At 41.6% G+C, this 20,554-nt stretch overlaps 1 protein-coding gene across 1 annotated transcript in view; it reads left to right on the top strand.

Annotated features, from left to right (window-relative positions):
- The first annotated feature begins 405 nt into the window (after window positions 1-405).
- The window catches only part of LOC107116332 (regulator of G-protein signaling 21-like), a 25,906-nt gene continuing 5,757 nt past the window's right edge, over window positions 406-20,554 (top strand). Inside the window, exons 1-3 of the mRNA XM_015418236.1 lie at window positions 406-416; window positions 8,892-8,968; window positions 13,765-13,931. Coding sequence (XP_015273722.1) covers window positions 406-416; window positions 8,892-8,968; window positions 13,765-13,931 — 255 coding nt within the window. The remainder of the gene's footprint in view (window positions 417-8,891; window positions 8,969-13,764; window positions 13,932-20,554) is intronic.

Raw genomic sequence — 20,554 nt, 5'->3', positions numbered from 1 at the left:
ATTTCCCCGCTAATTTCCTAAAAACACCCCCCCCCATTTACATCCTAATAAAATCACCTCAAAGGTAGGTTATCCCTTTCAGTTTTTCCTCCTCCTCTCTCAATAACTTGACTCCAGCAGGATTTAACCATTATTACAGAACCAACACATATAAAAAATGTTCTCTCTTTTTTGCAAGGGGGGGGAATGTTGAATGGTATTGACGACTGTGGCAATACAAACCTTGTTTCAGAACAATAAAATCCTCTGAAAGTATTTTAAATACAAAATGTCCATTTGAAATCTTCTATGATTTAGCTCTTCACCTGCCAATGGTCACTGTTCCTGCTCTCCTGTTACCTTCATCTTGAAGATCAATCAGTAAGAGAAATCCAGAGTGACCTGTGACAAGCAGTGGAACGAAACATGCCAGTGAAGTGAGTTGCTTGTTTATGACTACTTATTTCAAAATCAGAGACTGTTGTACCAGTTAGCTTCTTATCAGCTTAACCAAACAAAAATTCCTTAGCCTTATTTATGGAGAACACAGGGAGAGGAGTCCACAACAGATCACAGTAGTACATTAAAACATTTATAACTTGCTCCCTAATTTATGTTAATTCATATACTATGTATTCTGCGACAATAAAACTGGTGATTATTCTCCTCTCCAATTGTGTATCTTTTTAAAATGTGGCACTTTACTTAAAGGACACTTCAGTCAATTTGACCTCACTTACACTGAACAGAAAGAAAATAATACAATGCATTGGGGTTGCCAACTCTGGGTTTGAAAATACCTGGAGATTTGAAGGCAGAGCCTGGAAGAGTGGTGTTTAGGGAGAGGAGGGACGCCAAAGCAGCCATTTTCTCCAGGAGAAGTTAAATAAATGTTTTAAATAAATAATAAGAAACAAGTGATTTATGTAGTCCAAATATCAGTTGTAATTCCAGCAGATCCCCAGTACCCACCTGAAAGCTGGCAACCCGACTGCATATCCAAGAGTCAGGAAGCCTAAAGGCCAAATTAGGTGTGATGGTATCCTCATGTCCATCATGGGAACACCATCACTTTAAAAACACCTGCAAGCATCCAATCAGGAGGAGAGGGACTGTTTTGGTGCATCAAAAGGCATGGGGGAAACAAGAGAGCCTCAGGCCCACACAGCATTTTTAAATTGCCAATTTTAGGCTTTAAAACAGTGGAGGCATCCACATGGCTGACATGAGGACACCATCACATCTACTTTTGGCCCTAAAGTACCCCCCTGAAAAGTACGCAGACGGACGAGTTATTTCAGCTTAGCGTACTTTATTAGATCAAGAACAAGACAAAGTAGCTGGCTCGCAGGCCGGCTTATATCCCCGAAAATCCACCACCCAGAACACCCCCCCACTTCCCAATAGGTCCTAACTAATGGCCAAGAGTCCCATAAGCTCTCGGCCCGGAGCCTAAGCCCTCTGGTTGGTGCAGGCTAGGATCCGCATCGTCCTTTGTTTATCGGAGCGAAGCTCGACACTTGCTCTTGACCGTGTGGTGCCCAAACTGACCACGCGGTTGGAACTTGATACATTACACCCCCCAACAAAACTAAATATCTTGCAACTAGTATTTTCTTTGATCAACACCACAGGTACTTTATGCTAGTGGCAGCTAACAGAGGTTACTAACTATTCAGTATTTTGCAGTTCATGCCTCTTGGAAGTTTAGATGTGGAAGTTTAGATGCGGAAGAAAACTGCATTAATATTAGGGTGGCAAGAGCCTGCTAGAACTCTCAAATTAGAATTAAAATCCCAGATACCATCCCTTTATCACAGCTAGGGCCCCCTGCCACCAGGCTCCACTGCCCTGCCACCAATCAGCTGACTGGCAGGGGGGACTTGGCCAGAAAAAGAGAGAGGCCTAGTCAATGTTGCAGCAATATGTCTATGTCACTTCCAATGTGATCTGGAAATGATGTCATTACACAACAACATTTATTTATTTATTTATTTATTTATCTTTCCATTTCTATACCGCTCTGACCCCGATGGGTCTCTGAGCAGATTACAGACAATTAGTTACACCTATCTAGGGCCACATACGATTCTTGGGGGGTGACGTCCTACCAGCAATCAGGGCAATGCTCAGGTATCTGGGCAAAAACTCTATGGTAGAAGCCAAATTTACCATAGAGTTTTTGCCCAAATAGCAGAGTGTTGCTCCAACTTCACTTCATGATGATGTCACTTCTGGATCACATTGAAAGTGACGTAGACACATCACTGCAATGTTCTCTGGGTCTCCCTCCCACTCCTAGTAAGACCCCCCCATTCCCCACCAGTTGCCAGGAGGGAACTGGCAACCCTACTCACAGCCCTATGAACAATAATCCTTCATTAAGCTAAGTGTTGCCCTTAAAAACTATCCCTACCTATTTTTTTTTTTAATTCCACTATCCCTCAAAGGAGCTCAGGGCAACATAAAAGTTTCTCCCCTCCTCCATTTTATCCTCACAACAACTTTGGGAAGTGGATTAGGCTAAAAGTAGGCTTGGAGAACTGGGGGGCATGGATGGACACACCAGCATCATGTTGGTGTGTGATGTCACTTCAGGTGAAAAACTGGAAGTAATGTCATGATGTTAGGGGCAATGTTCTAGGATTTCCCAAAACTCTATTGTTAAACCACAGAGCTTTGGGCAAATCCTAGATCATCACCCCCATCCTCACGACATCACTTGCCAGAAGTAAAGTCATGTGCTGCCAGTGTGTGCCCCCCCCTTTTCCTCCATTTGGTTTTGAAGCACTGGCAGGGAACAGGGAGAGGCTAAGAGGCCTCTCACTATAGTAGAGACCTCCCCCCCCCCCGCTAAATGTGAGAGTGACTAGCCCAAGGTTATCCAATGAGCTTATCTGTCTATTCCTTGGTGAGTTCTACTTCATGCACATTCTTTTATTTTCTTATGCTTCCCACTTTGCTTGACTGAAGGACCTCAGGATACTTTGATCCCTACCTTCAGACGGAGGCCTGAGACGTCTCTTTTTGTGTCACCTTGAGTGTTTCTAGATAATACAGACACTAGGAATGCCTTTAAAAAATAGCTTAAGCCACCTCTTACTGTTGAAAAAGAGATGTCTAGGACAGAAGCTCTGCAAACGGAAGACCGTGTCACATTTTTCTCTCCATAATGACCAATATAACTGAGTCCACATCCTGTCATTGTCACAGCACGCATTTCTCTTCCCACGCTTCTCCTCATTAGCTGCTGCTGGCACACCAGGGAAATATACAGTGCAATGATGTCAAGCCACAGTGTAAGTTGAACCAGATGTTGTAGAAGTTCAAGCTACCACTTTAAGCCGCACCTCTTTGTTTCTTGTAATGTTTCGTACTATCATCAGGTAGAAGAAGTACTACCCTCAGGTACTACCCTCAAATAAAAGAAGTATATGACTTTTATCTCCGAGTTTCATGTTTTGCACATATAAATTAATATCTTTCTTGTGAAAACCACAAAAGTAACTGCAACTGACCTTCCTCCTTAGCATGGTAAATTCACCAAATTAACATGTGTTTCTAAAGCTGTGCAATGTCATCAAATCTACTACAAACACTCAATTCTTCTTACAAAACCAAACTCAGTGCTTTCCCTAAAATAATCTAATTTGTGCAACCTTCCATTTTGAATCAAATTTTGTCCACAGAAGCTTGTGTCACAACACGAGGCCTGCCAGGTCCCTCCTGTCGACTGGTGGGGGATGGGGAGGACTTACCAGGAGAAAGAGTAAGGGCCAGGCCACATTGCCAGCATTGCACAAAAAGTGATATCATCACATTGTGCCATCAATATAATGCTCTGGTATTTGGGCAAAAACTCTATAGTTAAAAACAGCTTCCACCATAGAGTTTTTGCCAGGACATTGCCAGGATGTTGCTGGCATGATGATGTCACTTCCTGTGCAATGCTGGTGATGTGGCCTTGGCCTTCCTCTTTCACCTGGTAATTTCCCTCAGGGGACCCCACGCTAACCAGCTGATCAGCAGCTGAGGGCAGGGCCTAGAGGCAGGGGAGCCCCACTGCCACCAGAGGGTCTAACAACCCTACACAAGACATCTTTAAGGTGCCACAAGATTCCTTAGTGTTTTTTGCTTTAACAGTGTAAACCTGCAGGACTATAATCTACCAGAGCTAAATAAATAAGAAAAGTATTTTTAAATAGGAGGGCAACTGGGTCAAGTATTACATTTTTCCAAACTCTTCCCCACTGTCATGGAATAGCATTCATGTGAAGAATATAACATGTCACTCAGGCCTTCAACAGAGTGAGCCACATCCCCTAAACCGGCCATTAAAATTAACCCCTGTCAATTATTACACATCTCCTAAAGCAGCAATTAACATTAGCCCCTTTAAGTTACTACATTTCCAGTACTCTTATTCTGTGTAGTAAGGGAGCATGCTATGCACAATTGCCATTTTGTCTAAACAGAGCAACATGAGTATATTATGACTTTGGTATATATGAACAGAAGCCCTGGTTTTTTCCCCCTTATTGTTTCCACATACTGAAGGCAGAAGTAATTTATGCATGGTACCCAAATCAGGCAAAATTGCAACCGTGCATATCAAGATGATCCCAAGTAGTATGCCCTCCCAAAATGCATGATAGGAGCACCAGAAATGTTACGTAAATGTATCTGGAAACTGTTGGAGATGTAGAAATAACATAGGAACGTACTTTCATATATGGCGGCGGTGCCAGAATACAACGTTGCTTGACCATTCTGGGCCCCAAGAATGCAAGGCTCACCAGTACCAGGGCCAGAGCTTTTTCTGTGGCAGCTCCTTACTGGTGGAACGAGCTCCCGGAGGAGATCAGGGCCCTGAGGGACCTTTTACAGTTCCACAGGGCCTGCAAGATGGAGCTCTTCCACCAGGCTTTTATATAGGAGCCGCCACCGCTACTGTTGCCATCAATGATTCCATTGAACTCCTGGAACTTAGAACTGGCCCAGATGCATCGCTTGGCCTGTATTTGCTCGAGGGATGATAACCAGATGGACAACGCGGATTTAGATCTGAAGAGCATGCCATCTAATTTGTTAGTACTTTATTGTACATTGTTATTTTACTATGTGACATGAGTTAGTATGTATTTTATGTAGTTTTAAATTTTTATGGTTATGCCAATTAGGTACATTGTACCGCTCTCGTTAGCTGCCCTGAGCCTGTTTGCAGGATGGGCGGGGTATAAATATAATAAATAAATAAATGTATCTGTTAACAAAACCAACAACATCTTGGGGGGCTTCAGACTGTTTTCTACTGGGATGCTCCCAAATTCTTTCTTTCTTTTTTCTTTTCTATTACTGTTCATTCGACCCAGTTGTCCTGAACAGCTGCTAAGAGTGTATGTTTAAGCAACAAACTACCCACATAATGGGATCTCTCCAACAGAATACAATAGGGCATATGCAAATGTAAAAATAAGTGCCTCCTCAACTGAGCAGAGACCTGATGCAGTACAAATTAAAAAGGAAGAACATGGTTTAATGTTCCAATCAGTGCCAGAACTTTTGAAACCCCCAAAGATTTCTTAATTTTCCAAGCATCAAATGTCAGCTCTGGCAATCTTTTCCCTCTCATTCTTCTGTCCAGCATTCTCCCCCATAAAAAGCAACTGGGAACACATGAAGTTTTCATCGACTTTCAAAAGGACATGTGCTCCTTTGTGTACCAAAGAGCTAGCTAATGTCTGCCTTACTGTCACTACAGTGGTCATTAATTATGCAACAATGATATTCTCTTTAGTCCTTACATTTAGTAGGCTTGCCCACATTGTATATTAAGCACATTATTTTAATGCAAGTTAAATGTCAGTTCCTTCGAAATATTCTGTCCCTTCACTGGGCTTGCCAAGGGGACTAGGGACCTCTATGCAATCCTCCCAGGGCAAACTGGGCCTTATCACAACACCCACATTGCCTCAGCTGGAGGATGCAGAGCAGAGACAGTGTGATTCATGACAGAGGCTTGCAGGTTACTCAGAAACCTTGCATGCTCCTGTCCATGTCTTGTACATAGGGTGCAATAGACCACAGTATGCAATAGATCACTCAGTGTCTTGATCAAATCCAATTAAAGATGCAAAAGCCACTGTGGCAAACTGGAATATGATCAGGATGATTTGTCTCCCCTCCCTGTTCCCCCCCTGCAGGAAAATGCACACCAGTGTGGTGTGGCGGTTAAAGTAATGGACTAGGATCAGAGAGACCTGAGTTCAAATCCTCACCTTTCAGGCAATGTACAAGGTGACCTTGTGCCAATCATTCTCTCTCAGCCAGCTTTACCTTACGGGATTCTTATGAGGATAAAATGGAAGGTGTATACTGTCCTGTGCTCACTGGAGGCAAGAGAGAAGAAAAATGTATAGATCCCCCCAAATAAAATAGAGGAAGAAAAGTCTCAGCCTGCCTGGTCCTCAGCAGGATATAAGATCCTGTCCTCCCTCATTGGGTGAGACATTCACCACTAAATGAAGAAAGACCAACCCCGACAGGGTCAATGCGTTTGGGTGACCCTGGTTTAGAACACCGCCTAGAATATAGCTCAGGGTTTAAATCCTTTACTGTAGACTTAGGCTGCAGTCACACACACTAAATAATACACTTTCAATCTCCTTTCAGTGCACTTTCCAACTGGATTTTCACTGTGTGAACTTGCGAAATCCAGTTGGAAAGTGGATTGAAAATGGAATGAAAGTGGATTATTTAGTGTGTATGACCACAGCCTTAGTGTATTCAGTCAGATGCACTGAGGCTCTCACCTTCCCGGAAGCTTCAGCTTCTGGTCTAAAGTTCCGTCCCCTTCATCCCAGACATGTGCTAATTCGTTGTGGCTCCAGCATAGTGGAAGGACATCAAACTGAACATGTACTGATGAGTTCTCTGCTATATAACTTATTGGCAATGAAAACAACTCCAGGGCCTACGCTTTGGTAAATCCTGACTCATGTTCACTGCTACTGGCTTGTGAAGTGCTGGCTTCCCCAAAAGCAGTTTGATGGCAAAATAAACTCATACATTAATCCACTCTTCTTTCCTCTACACCCCTGTTCAACTATTGGTTTGACTGGAGCAGCGCAAAAAAAAAAAAAGGGGCAGCGGAGGGTTGTGGGCTAGAGCTCAGCTTTAATTTACTACTACCAAGGCTCATGGCCACGCCTTCCAGTCTTTCTTGCCTAGGGATAAAATTAAGCCGGTACAAGTCGGTACAAAGTCCTGGTAAGAAAGGAGCTGAAGTGGTATCTGTCATCTTCTGCTTCCAGTCCTTGAGACGGACCGTAGCATAGGGGTTGCCAGCTCCAGGTTGGGAAATACCTGGAGGTGGAGCCTGAGGAGGGAGTGGTTTGGCACATAATGCTATAGAGTCCAAAGCAGTCATTGTCTCCAGGTAAACTGATCTCTGTCACCTGGAGATCAGTTGTAACAGCAGGTCTCCAGCCATCACCTAGGGGCTCGGCCAAACATACAAAAGCAGCCTTGAAGAATGTGAACAGAATCTGTTTTTTGCAAAAATATTTATAGTGATATAAGGTAAGCTATCAGACAAAGTACAAATAAAGTATAAAGTGCGTAATTACATTAAAAGACATACAGTTACAAGCTGGACATAACCCTTGCTGAAATACAGTCTTAAAGGGACCGAGCCTATAAACAATCCACTTACTGGCAACCCTACCATAGCTGTAAAAAAGTTGTTACTTTCACCCATGCATCCCTCAGCTGGCAACTATGAGGCCAGATTGTATTCTTCAATGGAGCAGATCTGGGTCAACAGCCAGCAACTGCTGATGCATGGCCCGCACCAAGATTATCTCCTTGTACAGAAAACGTGATGTGTAAAACACCTTTCAGTGCCAACGCAGAAATTATTCTTCAGCAACCATTTGTCTTGCCACGTGTACTCCTGGGACGCACTGACAACCTATGCTGCTCTCCAGCAAGCCACCTACTTAGAAATAGATGGTGAAACTAGTGAAGGAAGCATTAAAAGAAATTAACACCTCTTCTTTAGAAACACTGCATAGTCAAAGATTTATGTAACAAACGAATTGGGGGTGTCAGTGGGATTATGGATAACCTCAGATTCTCAGGGACTATATGCTTTCGGCCTGATAGCACATACATCAAGCCCAAGGGAATGCCTCTTTGGAAGCAGAGAGCACTTAAAATTATTAACTAGTTTGGAAAAGATCTTATTCTGCCCTGACAAGTTCCTAGATTTAGATAAATCTGACCTGAGCTGAGAATATATTGAGCTAATTGGATTCTTTGTGCTTTCTCAGAGATGGGGCAAGACAGCTCCTCCTGACACCAGCAGGAAACAAAATGAGGCGGGGTGGTGGGGGGGAGGGAATTCTATTACTGCTTTAACAAATACTTAATCAAAATCTTGTTAAGAACCAAAACTGTGAAGCAAACCATTTTTAATACCAGTAAGAAATTGAGAAATAGCCCATTTATCACTCCAGTGTTAGCATGATAACCTTTTAGATAGCTCTAGTCATCGGTAGCAAAAGGATCATATAAATTAATGGTTAGCCCATTGAGTGCAGAGATGGTATTCTGCAAGTCTCTACTGAAAAATCAGTGTTACTTCTCCTGGGTTTTATTGTTCATCCAACTGCATTCTTTATTACCACTCTCTTCTAGATTAATAATCTAGAAACCTGTGTCAAACTACACTCAACATCCCATAGGGTTATCTGCACAGGAAGGTGTTTTTGCAGGTTAATGTGTAGTGTGATACTGAAAATGACCCTTACTATTGCCGTGTTGATACAATGGCTACGGATATAAATGCCACATAGAGTCTATCAGCAGACTGCACTGGCAAAAGATCACAATGCTATTTTCAAGGGTAGATGTTGTTTCCACAGGTCACCCCCTAGGGGAACAATGGCATGGATGGAATCTGTGGATACACTACTAGCTAATAAAGGTAAGACTCACCTGTGCAAAGGTAACCATTATAATAATATATGCTATCCATCCTCTACAGCAGGGGTGTCAAACATGTGGCCTGGGGGCCAGATTAGGCCCCCGGAGGGCTTCTATCAGGCCCCCAGTGGAGCTGGCTGTCTTCTGCTTCGTCTTCCAGTTCTGCTGATGCTGCGACATCGTAGGTTTGCAGCTTACAGATACACACCTGAACAGAATACTCAAGATTGCAACAGCACAGACATTTTGATGCCATAATTCAGAGCAAGAGGTGTCAGTTATCAGACACTGTTAAATAAACAAAATATTGCAAGAGTGCTAATGTTTTAAGCATGTTTATTTTAAGTAGAGAAAACCTTTGTGTTTGTGTTCTTTATAAAGTTTGTATCTCTGCTACCTGGCATTACATTTTATGACACACATGGCCTGGACCAACAAGGTCTCATTTATGTTAGATCTGGCCCTCATAACAAATGAGTTCAACACCCCTGCTCTACAGATTTCAAAGGAGTTCATATGTCGTTCCCACCATATCCTCCAGGGGATAGACTTGTTTAGCTTCAGCAGAAAAGCAGTGTTGTGTGTAGAGTTGCCAGGTGCATGCCTGCAACCCCAAGGAGACTTCAAAGGACCAGGCCATGGGGGGAGTGCAGACATCACTTACAACTGACACCTGGAAGTGACATTATTGATGCTCTAGGATTTTGTTGATCTCTAGATCGGTAAAATCCTAGGTTGTTGATGATGTCACTTTTGGGTTTTAGCTGGAAGGGACATAGACACATACACAAAACCCCCCCCCCCCGGCTTCTCCATTTTCCCCTCACCACTCATTCTTTCAGCAGCAGGGGCCAGGAGGTGGCAGCAGAAGAACACCTGCCCATAGCCAGCTTAGTTGTCTGCCATCAGACCATTCTCTGAACGGATCTGATTTGCATTGTATTTGTTGTTGTTGTTTGCAGTTTGGTTCTGCCCCCCCCCCCAAAAGAAAGTAAAAGCTTCTCCTGGTACTCACCTATCAACTCAGCAGATACAGTTTTCAAAGCTGTGTGTGCACTTGTGGCAGAAGCCAGTGTAGGGCACTGGCTAGAGCTTTGGTCTAGGACTGGAGAGACTGGACTTCAGAGTACCACTCTGCAACAAGCTCGCGGTGGAGAATGCTGTGTAGCAACTCTGAGCTCCTTGGAGGGAAGGTGGACTTAAAAAAATTAATATCAGTATAAATTGATTTCCATGGGCTCAGGGTAGTCACTTTCCACAGGACTGCACTGTTAGCTGATGAACCTATTCGGGCAATCAATTAAAACATCTGGTAACACATTTGTTTAAATTGTTAATTACTTTATGATACAAATGCTTACAAAAACAATGGGTGGCAGTGTCCACCAGAGGCTGAAAACACACACTAAATAATCCACTTTCATTCCCCTTTCAATGCACTTTTGATTTGGATTTTGCCAGTTCACACAGTAAAATCCAGTTGGAAACAGCACTGAAAGTGGATTGAAAGTGGATTTAGTATGTGTGCAACTTTAGAAGAGCTAAGGAGGAGATGCCTCCTTTAAGACGATGTTCTGATGTGCATGCATTGTCTAAAAATGAAAATGTAATGCTTTTCAAAAGAGCAGTTGTTTTATGCTATTGAAGATTTATGCAGATATCAATTGATTAGTTAATCAAGTACTCAATTTAAACTCATATGATGAATTAACTGTGATTTCTTTAACTGGGCAGCAGCCCAGCTATGCTGCTTCTACTACTCTTGGGATGCCAAGGAGGCATGCGGTGCCATAAAGCCCCATCCCCGGGTCAATAAAAACTTTGGCAACCCAGCCAGCTTCTGAGATTTTACCAGGTGTTCCTCACACATTTCAAAGTATTATCTTTAGCACAATAACTAGAAACCCCCCCCCCCCCCGGCCACAATATTCTTAGGAGGCTGAATTGTCCGAAGTAAGTCTGGTGTATTTAACAAACAATGGCGGCACCTGTATTGCCCGTGTATGTCTCTTAAGAATATAAGTAGAGCCTGCTGGATCACAGCCGTGGTCCATCTAGTTCAGCATACTATTTCACACAGTGGCCAAGTAGTTCCCCTGGAAGGCCAAGCAATTAGGGCATACAGGCTGAGGCCTTTCCCTTCTGCTGCTTCCCAGTGCTAGTATTCAGAGGTCTGCTTCCTTTGTATATGGAGGCGCCATTCAGTCACCACAGCTAGTCAGTTAGTAGCAATAGATAGACCTCCCCTCCATGAATCTATCTGATCTGCTTGTAAACCTATCTATGCTAGTGACCATCACTACCTCCACTGGCAGGGAATTCCACAGTTTACTTGTTGAGTAAAGTATTTTCTTCTGTCTGTCCTGAAGTGATTTCTCAACAATTTCACTGGGTGCCCCCAGAGTTCTAGTATTATGGGGGAGAGAGAGAAAGCTCCCTCTATCCATTTTTTCCACTCCATGCCTAATTTTATAAACTTCTATCATATCTCCCTTTAGCCATCTATATATCTAATAGCCAAGTTGCCCCCTCCATGCGGATATCTAAATCCGCACATTGGGGGCACCTGGGGGGCAGTAAGATTTTCCTGCACCCTTGGAGTAGTCAAAAAAATCTGAAAAGTTTTAAAAAACTATACGGGGGATATTTACTATACTTTACTATATGGGGGATATTTACTTTACTGAGAGCCATGGCCGTTGCTGTGGCGGAGGGGGAGAAGCCTGGTGGGCCCAGCGGCGGGGAGCCGTGCAGGGCTTGCCACCATTGCTGCTGGGGGGGGAGGAGAAGCCTGGTGGGCGGGAAGGCAGCTGGTAGCTGCGCAGGGCTTGCTGCTGTTGCTGCTGTCAGTGGCGGCAGCAGTGGGGGGGAGAAGCCTGGCGGACCACCTGCTGGGCTCACCTGCTGCCACTGCCTCCTTTATGTGGAGCTCCTGCTGCTTCAGTGGCTGGCCGGCCAGGAGCTGCAGGGAATACTCCCCCCCCGCAAGTATCGTGGGTCCCACCTCTTGTCTTTTCTAAACTGAAAAGTCATAGACTCTTGAGCCGTTCCTCATAGGAAAGGTGCTCCAACCCCCCTAATCATCTTGATTGCTCTCTTCTGTATTTTTTCCAGCCCTGCAATGTTCTTTTTGAGATACACTATCCAGAACTTTGCATAGTATTCCAAATAAGGCCACACCATTAATCTATATAGGGGCATTCCAATATCGCCCGTTTTATTTTCAGTCCCTTTCTTAATTCCTAGCAAGAAGCTTTTCTTTTTTACTGCTGCCACATGCCAGGTTGATATTTTCATTGAGCTTTCACTAGAACCCCGTGATCTCTTTCGATTTCAGTCTCAGCCAATTCAGACCCCATCAGCATATATATATATTTAAAATGGGGGGGGGGATTGTTCTCATATGCATCTTATTACAGTTACCCATGTTGAATTTCATTTGCCACATTGTTGCCCACTCGCCCAATTTAAAGAGATCCTTCTGTAGCCCATCACAATTTGCCTTGGCTTTCACCATCCTGTATAACCTAGTATTATTGCAAACTTGGCTACTGCATGGCTCACTCCCCATCCCAAAACATTTCTGAACAAATTAAATGGCAGATGGCAGTGGTCCCAAAACTGATCTTTGTGGTAGGCCATTGTTCACTTCCCTCCATTACAGGGTTCCCTCCATTACCTGTGCTCTGGTGGGGGGTTCCAGGGGCCCAGAAATGATGTCATTGTGTCACCAATTTCAGGGGTGATGCTCTAGTTTTTGGGCAAAACTGTATGGTGTTTTTTTTTGCTTCAAAACCATAGAGATTGCCCAAAAACTAGAGCATCACCCCCCCCAATGCTGGCGACGCGATGACATCACTTCCAGGTGACATCATCACATTGGGGACATTGCCCAGCAACATCCCTGTTTGGGGGTGGGACTAAGGCCCGAACATCAGGGGCACTGCCACCCGGACCGGGGATCTGACAACCCTACTTCATTACAAGAATTTTCAATTTATTCTGATCCTCAGCTTTTTGCCATTTAGCTAACTTTTAATCCATAATTAACAAACAGGGCCTCTACAGCATTTGGGAAATTAGTTCCCAGCAGCTGCTGACTAAAGAGAATGAGAGTTCCCCCAACCCTTTAAAAAAAACGTAACATCTAGTTTAGCCCTGAACTCACTTCTGTCTAGCCACTGAGCATTAGAGCACTTGACTGTGCTTACTTTGTGCAAGAATCATGTGATTAACTGGAGTCCCTGTCAGACATTAAAAGTCCATGCATATCAAGAAATTGGCAACTGTGCATAGATCTTCCTGAAAAGTATGGTCACCGTGTTGTCTGAAATGGGCAACATGCAGATTTTCAGCTTTGGTAAACACAAATCAAAATTATGAAATATCAGGGTTTGTGTAGTGTGTATAGAAGCTGTATGTGTGTGTGCACAATCCACATACTTCCCCTTTCAGACAACACAGCAACCACATGTATCAGGAGGATCATGAGTAGCAGGTGCTCCCAGTATGTCCAGTCATAAGGGTTCTGGGTGTGTGAAATTCCTATTCTTGCCCCAACAGCTTTTTTAGCATGCAAAAGTTGTATCTGAAGAGGGAGAAGCAAAGTCTACATATCAAGTGAACAGCCCATATAAACCCATGCCCAAAACCTGCAGAGATTAATGAAACTGCCTGACCAGAAGCCAATGGAACCATGTGCAATCTTTGATTACTAGATTCCCTCCCATTCCTGGTTGGATTGTAGATTTCTGGTTGGATTGCAGATTTCTCAAACGGTTTGTCATATTTCTGCAGATGGTCTGGCTGCCTTCAGGACTTTCCTGAAATCAGAGTTCAGCGAGGAAAACATTGAATTCTGGCTGGCCTGTGAGGACTTCAAGAAAACAAAGTCAGCGGCTAAAATTGCCTCAAAAGCTCAAAAGATTTATTCAGATTTTATCCAGGCAGATGCTCCAAAAGAGGTAATCCATTTATACGTTCTCTTAAAGATTGATTGCGGCTGCAGTAAGGATACTGGCTTCTTTATTCGTTGGTAAGTGCATACATCTGATATTTACATACAGGGGTCACTTCCTGTGGGAGTGCACAGGAGCGGAGCTCCAGCAGTAAAGAACCCAGGGGCGGGCACATGCAACAAGCCCCACCCCCTGCTCCCAGCAGCCCTCAGTCAAAGCAAGAAGCAGCCAGATAAGTTGCAGAGCTCCCCCCGGCCCCCTGGTCCAAAACAGTCCAGTGGCACCTTTAAGACCAAGTTTTATTCAGGTACAGGCTCTCCCTCCTCTGCGAGAACAGATCTGCATGCCCCCCCCCCAATATCTAGCAATCCAAAACAGTCCAGTAGAGCCTGAGTGGTGGGTGTTGCCTTCTGACACACTTCTGGTGACATCAGGGGGTGTGGTATATGCAAATAAGTTATGCTAATGAGTTATGCTAATGAACTCCTGCACCTCTTTTTCTATGAAATGACCCCTGTTTACATATATTGTGGTCCTCTTGGGCACTGGCAAAGACCAACATATCCATGCTATCATATTTCTGGAAACTCTAGCCTTGCATACTAAGAAATAAAAATCTCTTAAGTAGTATTTATACCTAAACTTTTAGCTGCAACTGCTGGCCGAATTATAGAGGAATAAATTCGACCAGAATAGTGGTCTTCAACCTTTCCAGACTCAGGACCCACCTTTAACAGCCATGTGACAACACACAATTCACTGAGCTACAAGCACATGACAAGATGTCACATGACAGGAAGAGGTCGAGCTGGAGTTATGACCTTAATGTGGCAGGGGGCTCTGTGCTGTACATTGTTATGAGACATAAAAGGAATCACTGGTTTGACTGTCAAGTCAATCACAAGACTAGAAAGAAAGTAAGGAAGAGCTTCTTTTGAACTATGGTGTTGGAGAAGACTCTTGAGAGTCCCTTGGACTGCAAGAAGATCAAATCAGTCAATCCTAAAAGAAATCAACCCTGACTGTTCCCTGGAAGGCCAGATAATGAAACTGAAGCTCAAAGACTTTGGCTACCGAATGAGAAGGGAGCACTCACTGGAGAAGACCCTGATGCTGGGAAAGATTGAAGGTCAAAGAAGATGGGGGCGGCAAAGGATGAGATGGTTAGACAGTGTCATAGATGCAACAAACATGAAATTGAGCCAACATCAGAGGACGGCGGAAGACAGGAAGGCCTGGTGTGATCTGGTCCATGGGGTCGCGAAGAGTCGGACTCAACTGTGCGACTGAACAACAAAAAAGGAAGAGCTTGGGAGTAGCATCAGATCCTTCCAAAAAGCAGGGGGCCCCATGCAGCTTTTAAGGGTTAAAAAACCCAACAAGCAGGGCTCTACAATTTACCATGCTTTCACTGTGACATGGGAAATAGCATATGCACATATTCCATGCACATGACTGAGGACCCTGATAGTGCAAAGAGGGCCTAAACGATATATGGGACACAGGCAGGCTTTTTCACTGTGATGATAAATGCAATGGGGGCTGCAATGGGGGCAAGTGAGCCTCATGCAGTTATAGGCATGTGAACATTCCTACAGGAAAAGTGCTTTTTAGCCACCTTCCCACCCCCTGTGATGACCCTTTTTCTTTAATCCTGACACTTTCTCTTTACTGTTTCCTTGTTCCTTGATTTGCACGTAAGAGGAATTAGCTGAAGAGTATAGGGCAACCACTCAAGCCTCCCTTATGCTTCATTTTTGTAGAGAAGGGGTTTAAAGAGCCCCCTATCTGTGTGTTAGCACAGGAGAATACATTTGTTTGGAACAGAATATAGCAAGGGTATATTAGTTGGGGGGGGGCTTGGATACAAAGGTTCAGTAGGATCCAGTTTCAGCTCCCAGGCTTCCACTTGCATGCTGCTCTGAGGATGCGTCAAATGTTCCACTAAAACATTTTTGCAATTAAAAAAACAGGTCTGTTAATATTTCCTGACATGCATTAATGGTTAATTTCTCTAAACAAAGGTGTTTTGATGTGATGGAATTTAAAACACGTTATGACAACGTTGCCTACTTCCCTCCCTCGGAGGCAAGATTTTCCTGCGGTTTTTCTCTCCCTTTCTGACCGAGCACCCCTATTTATTGATTTTCTTCTTTTCTGCACAACTATGGCTGCCCCACCCTGTCATGATATGAAATTTTGCAGCTGGCTCAGCCCAGAAACCTGAGGAATGGGTCAAAATCCCCCTTTAACTTAAACCACTGAAATGGCACTCAAGGCTTTTTAAAGTTCAAAAAATAACAAAATATATTATTCTATGCACAGGGGAAAGGCCAGGTGAAATCAGGGGTAAAATTTCTGAGGTAAATCAATATAGGCACAGACTACAGTTCATATGTTTCAAACAACTGAGAGTTTTTTAAGCTTTTCACAGTGACTTAGAATCTTTAAAATGAGGGGTGTTTGTTTCAGTGTTTCCCAAACACTCCAGTATACTTCCTTGAGTGTATTTGAATCTTTTTGTTTCCAGAAGGCAGGGATACTCTGTCCAGTACCCAAATTCCTTCACTAAACCCACCAGCAGTCAAGGTTTACTGATTCTTCAGGTCTCAAAAGGCAGTTTCTAAACATATCTGACCAGGGATCACTCCACTCTTCAGAGCTATCTCTTTTTTATTATTATTATTAACTCTCCTAAAAAGGAGATAATTTTATTGCTTTTAAATTCAGAAAACGGGGAGGGTGTATAGATGGATCAAGAAAAGTGGTGAGTGATGCTTTGATTAGTATATTATTATGTTATTAGCATGCACATGTCTTTGGCTTCTTCTGTGATTGTCCTGTCTTCTTTCGTCCTTACCTGTAAAAAATAAAGACCATTAGTATGTTAATAATGTCTCTTTTGGGTTAATACTGTCCTTTATTGCGCTTTCCGAACATATCTTCAGGTACTGGGGCGCTTCACTTTTTGCCTCTCAGGTTATAAGATGGACCCTTCGCTGCTGCTTCACCTTCCGATTCTTCGTCCCCTCCCTCCGAGCTGCTGTCTTCTTCACTGCTAAATACTGTCCATTTGGCGAGTTCTGCCTTGTCCTCTGAACTGGCGTGCCTCTTCAGAAAGTCTTGAGCCTTGAAGATGGAGTCTATCTTTTCTCTCTTGTCTTTAAACTTAAAGACCAGTCCTTCTAGAATCAACCATCTGTAATTAACTTGTTTACTTTGCAAGAATACAGTCAGTCCCTTATATGCCTTTCGTTTCATACAAATTTCAAATGGAACATCTTTTAAAATCCTTATGTTCTGCTCTCCGATCTTCAAAGGTTCTGATGAAGTTGCTTTTAAAATTTGATCTCTGACGCGCTGCTTGGTAAATTTCACGACCACTTCTGCTGGCAGATTATTTTTCCTTGTATAGATGGAATAGGCTCTATAGACCAAATCCATCTCTTCACTTAACTTTTCCGCTTCACTGCCAGTCAGTGGTGCCAGAGCATCCGCCAACATGCTTCTGAGATCTTCTTTTTCCACCTCCTTTATACCTTGAAATCGGAGAGTCAAATTTGATTTTTCCATTTGTTTTTTTTAAAGATATTTTATTGTCCAGATACAAAAGAAAACCAAAGTTAAAAAAATTTCCATTACAAATCGTCTCTTTTGCATCCAATTTTTCGATTTTTATCCCTACCCCCCGTTACATGGCTTCCCGCAGTGCGTTTTCCCCCCTTAAAATTCCATCTTAATTATAAAGTCTGTTTTACAATATAAAAGTTAATCTTTCAGGTAACAACCCTTCCATTTAACAGTTCTATATCTTACCATTCATTTTCTGGTCTCTCTAGTAAGTATCAAAACTTATCAAAGTATTTTTAACATTCCATTTTGTTTCTACATATTCTCTGAAGTCTTTCCATTCTTCGTAAAATTCTTCATCTTCTTTACCGTTAAGTTTTTTTGTTAGTTTATCCATTTCTGCCATAAAGAGCATTTTTTTTATCCAGTCCCAAAGTTCTGGTACTTTTTCTTGTTTCCAGTACTGTGCATACGTCATTCTCACAGTTGTTATCAAATACCATAACAAAGTTTTTTTCTTCACATTAACCTCTTCCATCTTAAGACCCAACAACAAAATTTCTGGATTTTTTTAAAATGTACCCTTTAAAAAATTTTGCATTTCGGCATGGACCTCTGTCCAAAAAGCCGCTGCTTTATCACAAGTCCACCACATATGATAAAAGGAACCTTCATGATTTTTACATTTCCAACACTTATTTGACATGTTAATATTCATGTTTGCAATTTTTGGGGGGGTCATATACCATCTATACATCATTTTAAAACAATTTTCTTTTACATTAGTACATGTTGATATTTTCATTGAATTTTTCCACAGATATTCCCAAGTTTGCATAGTTATTTCCTTATTCATATTAATAGCCCATTTAATCATTTGCCCTTTAACCATTTCCTCCTCAGTATACCATTTTAACAGGACTTTATACAATTTAGATATCGTTTTTCCCCTTTTTCTTCCCATATAGATTCCATCTCATTATTCTTTTCCCTAAAACCGAATCTTTTTTATCAACATTAAATAAATCATATATTTTTCTATAATTTAACCAATCATAATCAAACCCCACTTTGTCCCTTCTTTTTATCACAAAATTGTTATCTTGTTTCTTCAAAAGATCCCTATAGGGTAACCAGTCATTTTTCATTATGTCTTGAGTATGGGTTAATCACTTTCCATTTGTAACATCAACAGCTTGTCGTCTTGCACTTCTTCTTTTTTTTAAAAAAAAATTATTGAGTTTTATAAGCCTACATTGTACACACTAATCTCATCAGCAGCAAGTTACATATCTTTCCATTACATAGCTTTCCATACATTGTATCTCTGTTATACATCACTGATTGGTATTACCATCATTCCTTCAATATTTGACTTTCCTTAGTTCCATGTATAACCAAACATTGTTAATCTGTGCTGACTAAACTTCTATATTCCTGTTACCATTTAGGATTACATACATACCAAGTCAAACTTACAGTACATCTCTTAGACTCTATCAAGCTCTAATTTCTCTCCTAGTCCTGTACCTTATAGTTCTATGTGTTCAATATAGGGATTTAGATTCATAATTAATTATTTTCTATTTTATATTTACATATTTACCACTTAGAGTTATATTTTCTTCATATTTTGTTTAGCACTTTTTTAAAAATTGTAATTCATTCTTTCTAAATATTACTTTTCCCTTAAATTTCTCATCAACACCTCAATAACCTCTCCCTATGGCTGATCTTCCAGGTACCTTACCATTAACGAGTAGCCCATTTACCTCAAATTTTCTTCAAACCCATGTGTTTACTTCTAATCTCATGATTTATGTATTACCAAATACTTCCAAATCTAATTAATAAATAAATATGTACACCAAAGTATATACCAGACTATCATTTCAGCTATTCATTATTACAATTTCTTCTAATCAATTTTCTATCTTCATAATTAATATCAACTACCCATCCCATATTCCCTTCTTATCAATTTTAAACCCATTCTATTCCTTGAGTCATTCATTCGCCAATTTTTCATTAATATTCTCCCCTAAAATTTCCACGTCAAATTCTCCTAATTTTTTTGTCAAATTCATAAATAATTTAATATAAATACTAGCATAAATATACATCCAACATTTCAATTATCCAATAATCAAATTAACTCTGTTCACTTTCTAGTCTCATGATTATACATATACTCCAACTACACATTCAAGCTTATCTTCAGTTACAAACCCCCATTTCTTTAAATTAAACATTAACCTATTTTATATTAACATTTCTCCCCTGATCAAATTCATAAATATCTTAATATTATATTACTAAAAATCCATATATTATTTCATGAACCTATAACTACAAATCTTTAAACCATCCAAATTAATTAACAGTTATTCATCCCAACATACCAAATCACAAATCCCATTCATAATCAAATTATTCCACTCTGTCATCCTATTGCAATTTTGCCCCTTATCAACTATAGTTATCCCCTAGGTTATTACCCATCCTTATTGGTTCCCCTTATCTTAAATCCCAATTACAGTCACTTCTAACTATTCCTCTCAATAGGTAGATAAGTTTAGGTACAGGTACAAAAAACAAAACCGTCACATTTCAAGTCAGCCATCCAAATACATCAAATACACAGTTTTAGGTGTCTTCATCAAATCTTCTACTCATACTCCAATAGTTATTTTGTCAAACTTCCAAGTCTATCCATAGAGGTGGAGGGGAGGTCACAAATTTTTTCAAATCGCTTTCTTTTTCTTCTAAGCATTTGCAGTTTATTTTTTCTCCTCAGCATATCCCCATGCCTTCTTTCCTTTAACACTCTTTGTCTTCCTGGTCTCTCTCTTTTACCTTTCACTTCTTCTGTAGTCCTGAATCCTTTGATCCTTTTAAATTTCCTTAACCGTTGTTTATTCCTTCTAATCTTTTTATTGTTCCCACTCTCAATCTTTAAATGGTGGTTATTTTCTTTTTGGGAGGCCGATTTAAGTTCTAGTTGTTTCACTTTACGTTCAAGTTCAACTTTTATCAGTTCCACCTCCTCCCCCAATTTT

The sequence above is a fragment of the Gekko japonicus genome, unplaced genomic scaffold, assembly GCF_001447785.1.
Source record: "Gekko japonicus isolate JY-2015 unplaced genomic scaffold, Gekko_japonicus_V1.1 scaffold3165, whole genome shotgun sequence".
Classification (NCBI taxonomy): domain Eukaryota; kingdom Metazoa; phylum Chordata; class Lepidosauria; order Squamata; family Gekkonidae; genus Gekko; species Gekko japonicus.
This window is presented reverse-complemented; position numbering and strand designations above follow the sequence as displayed.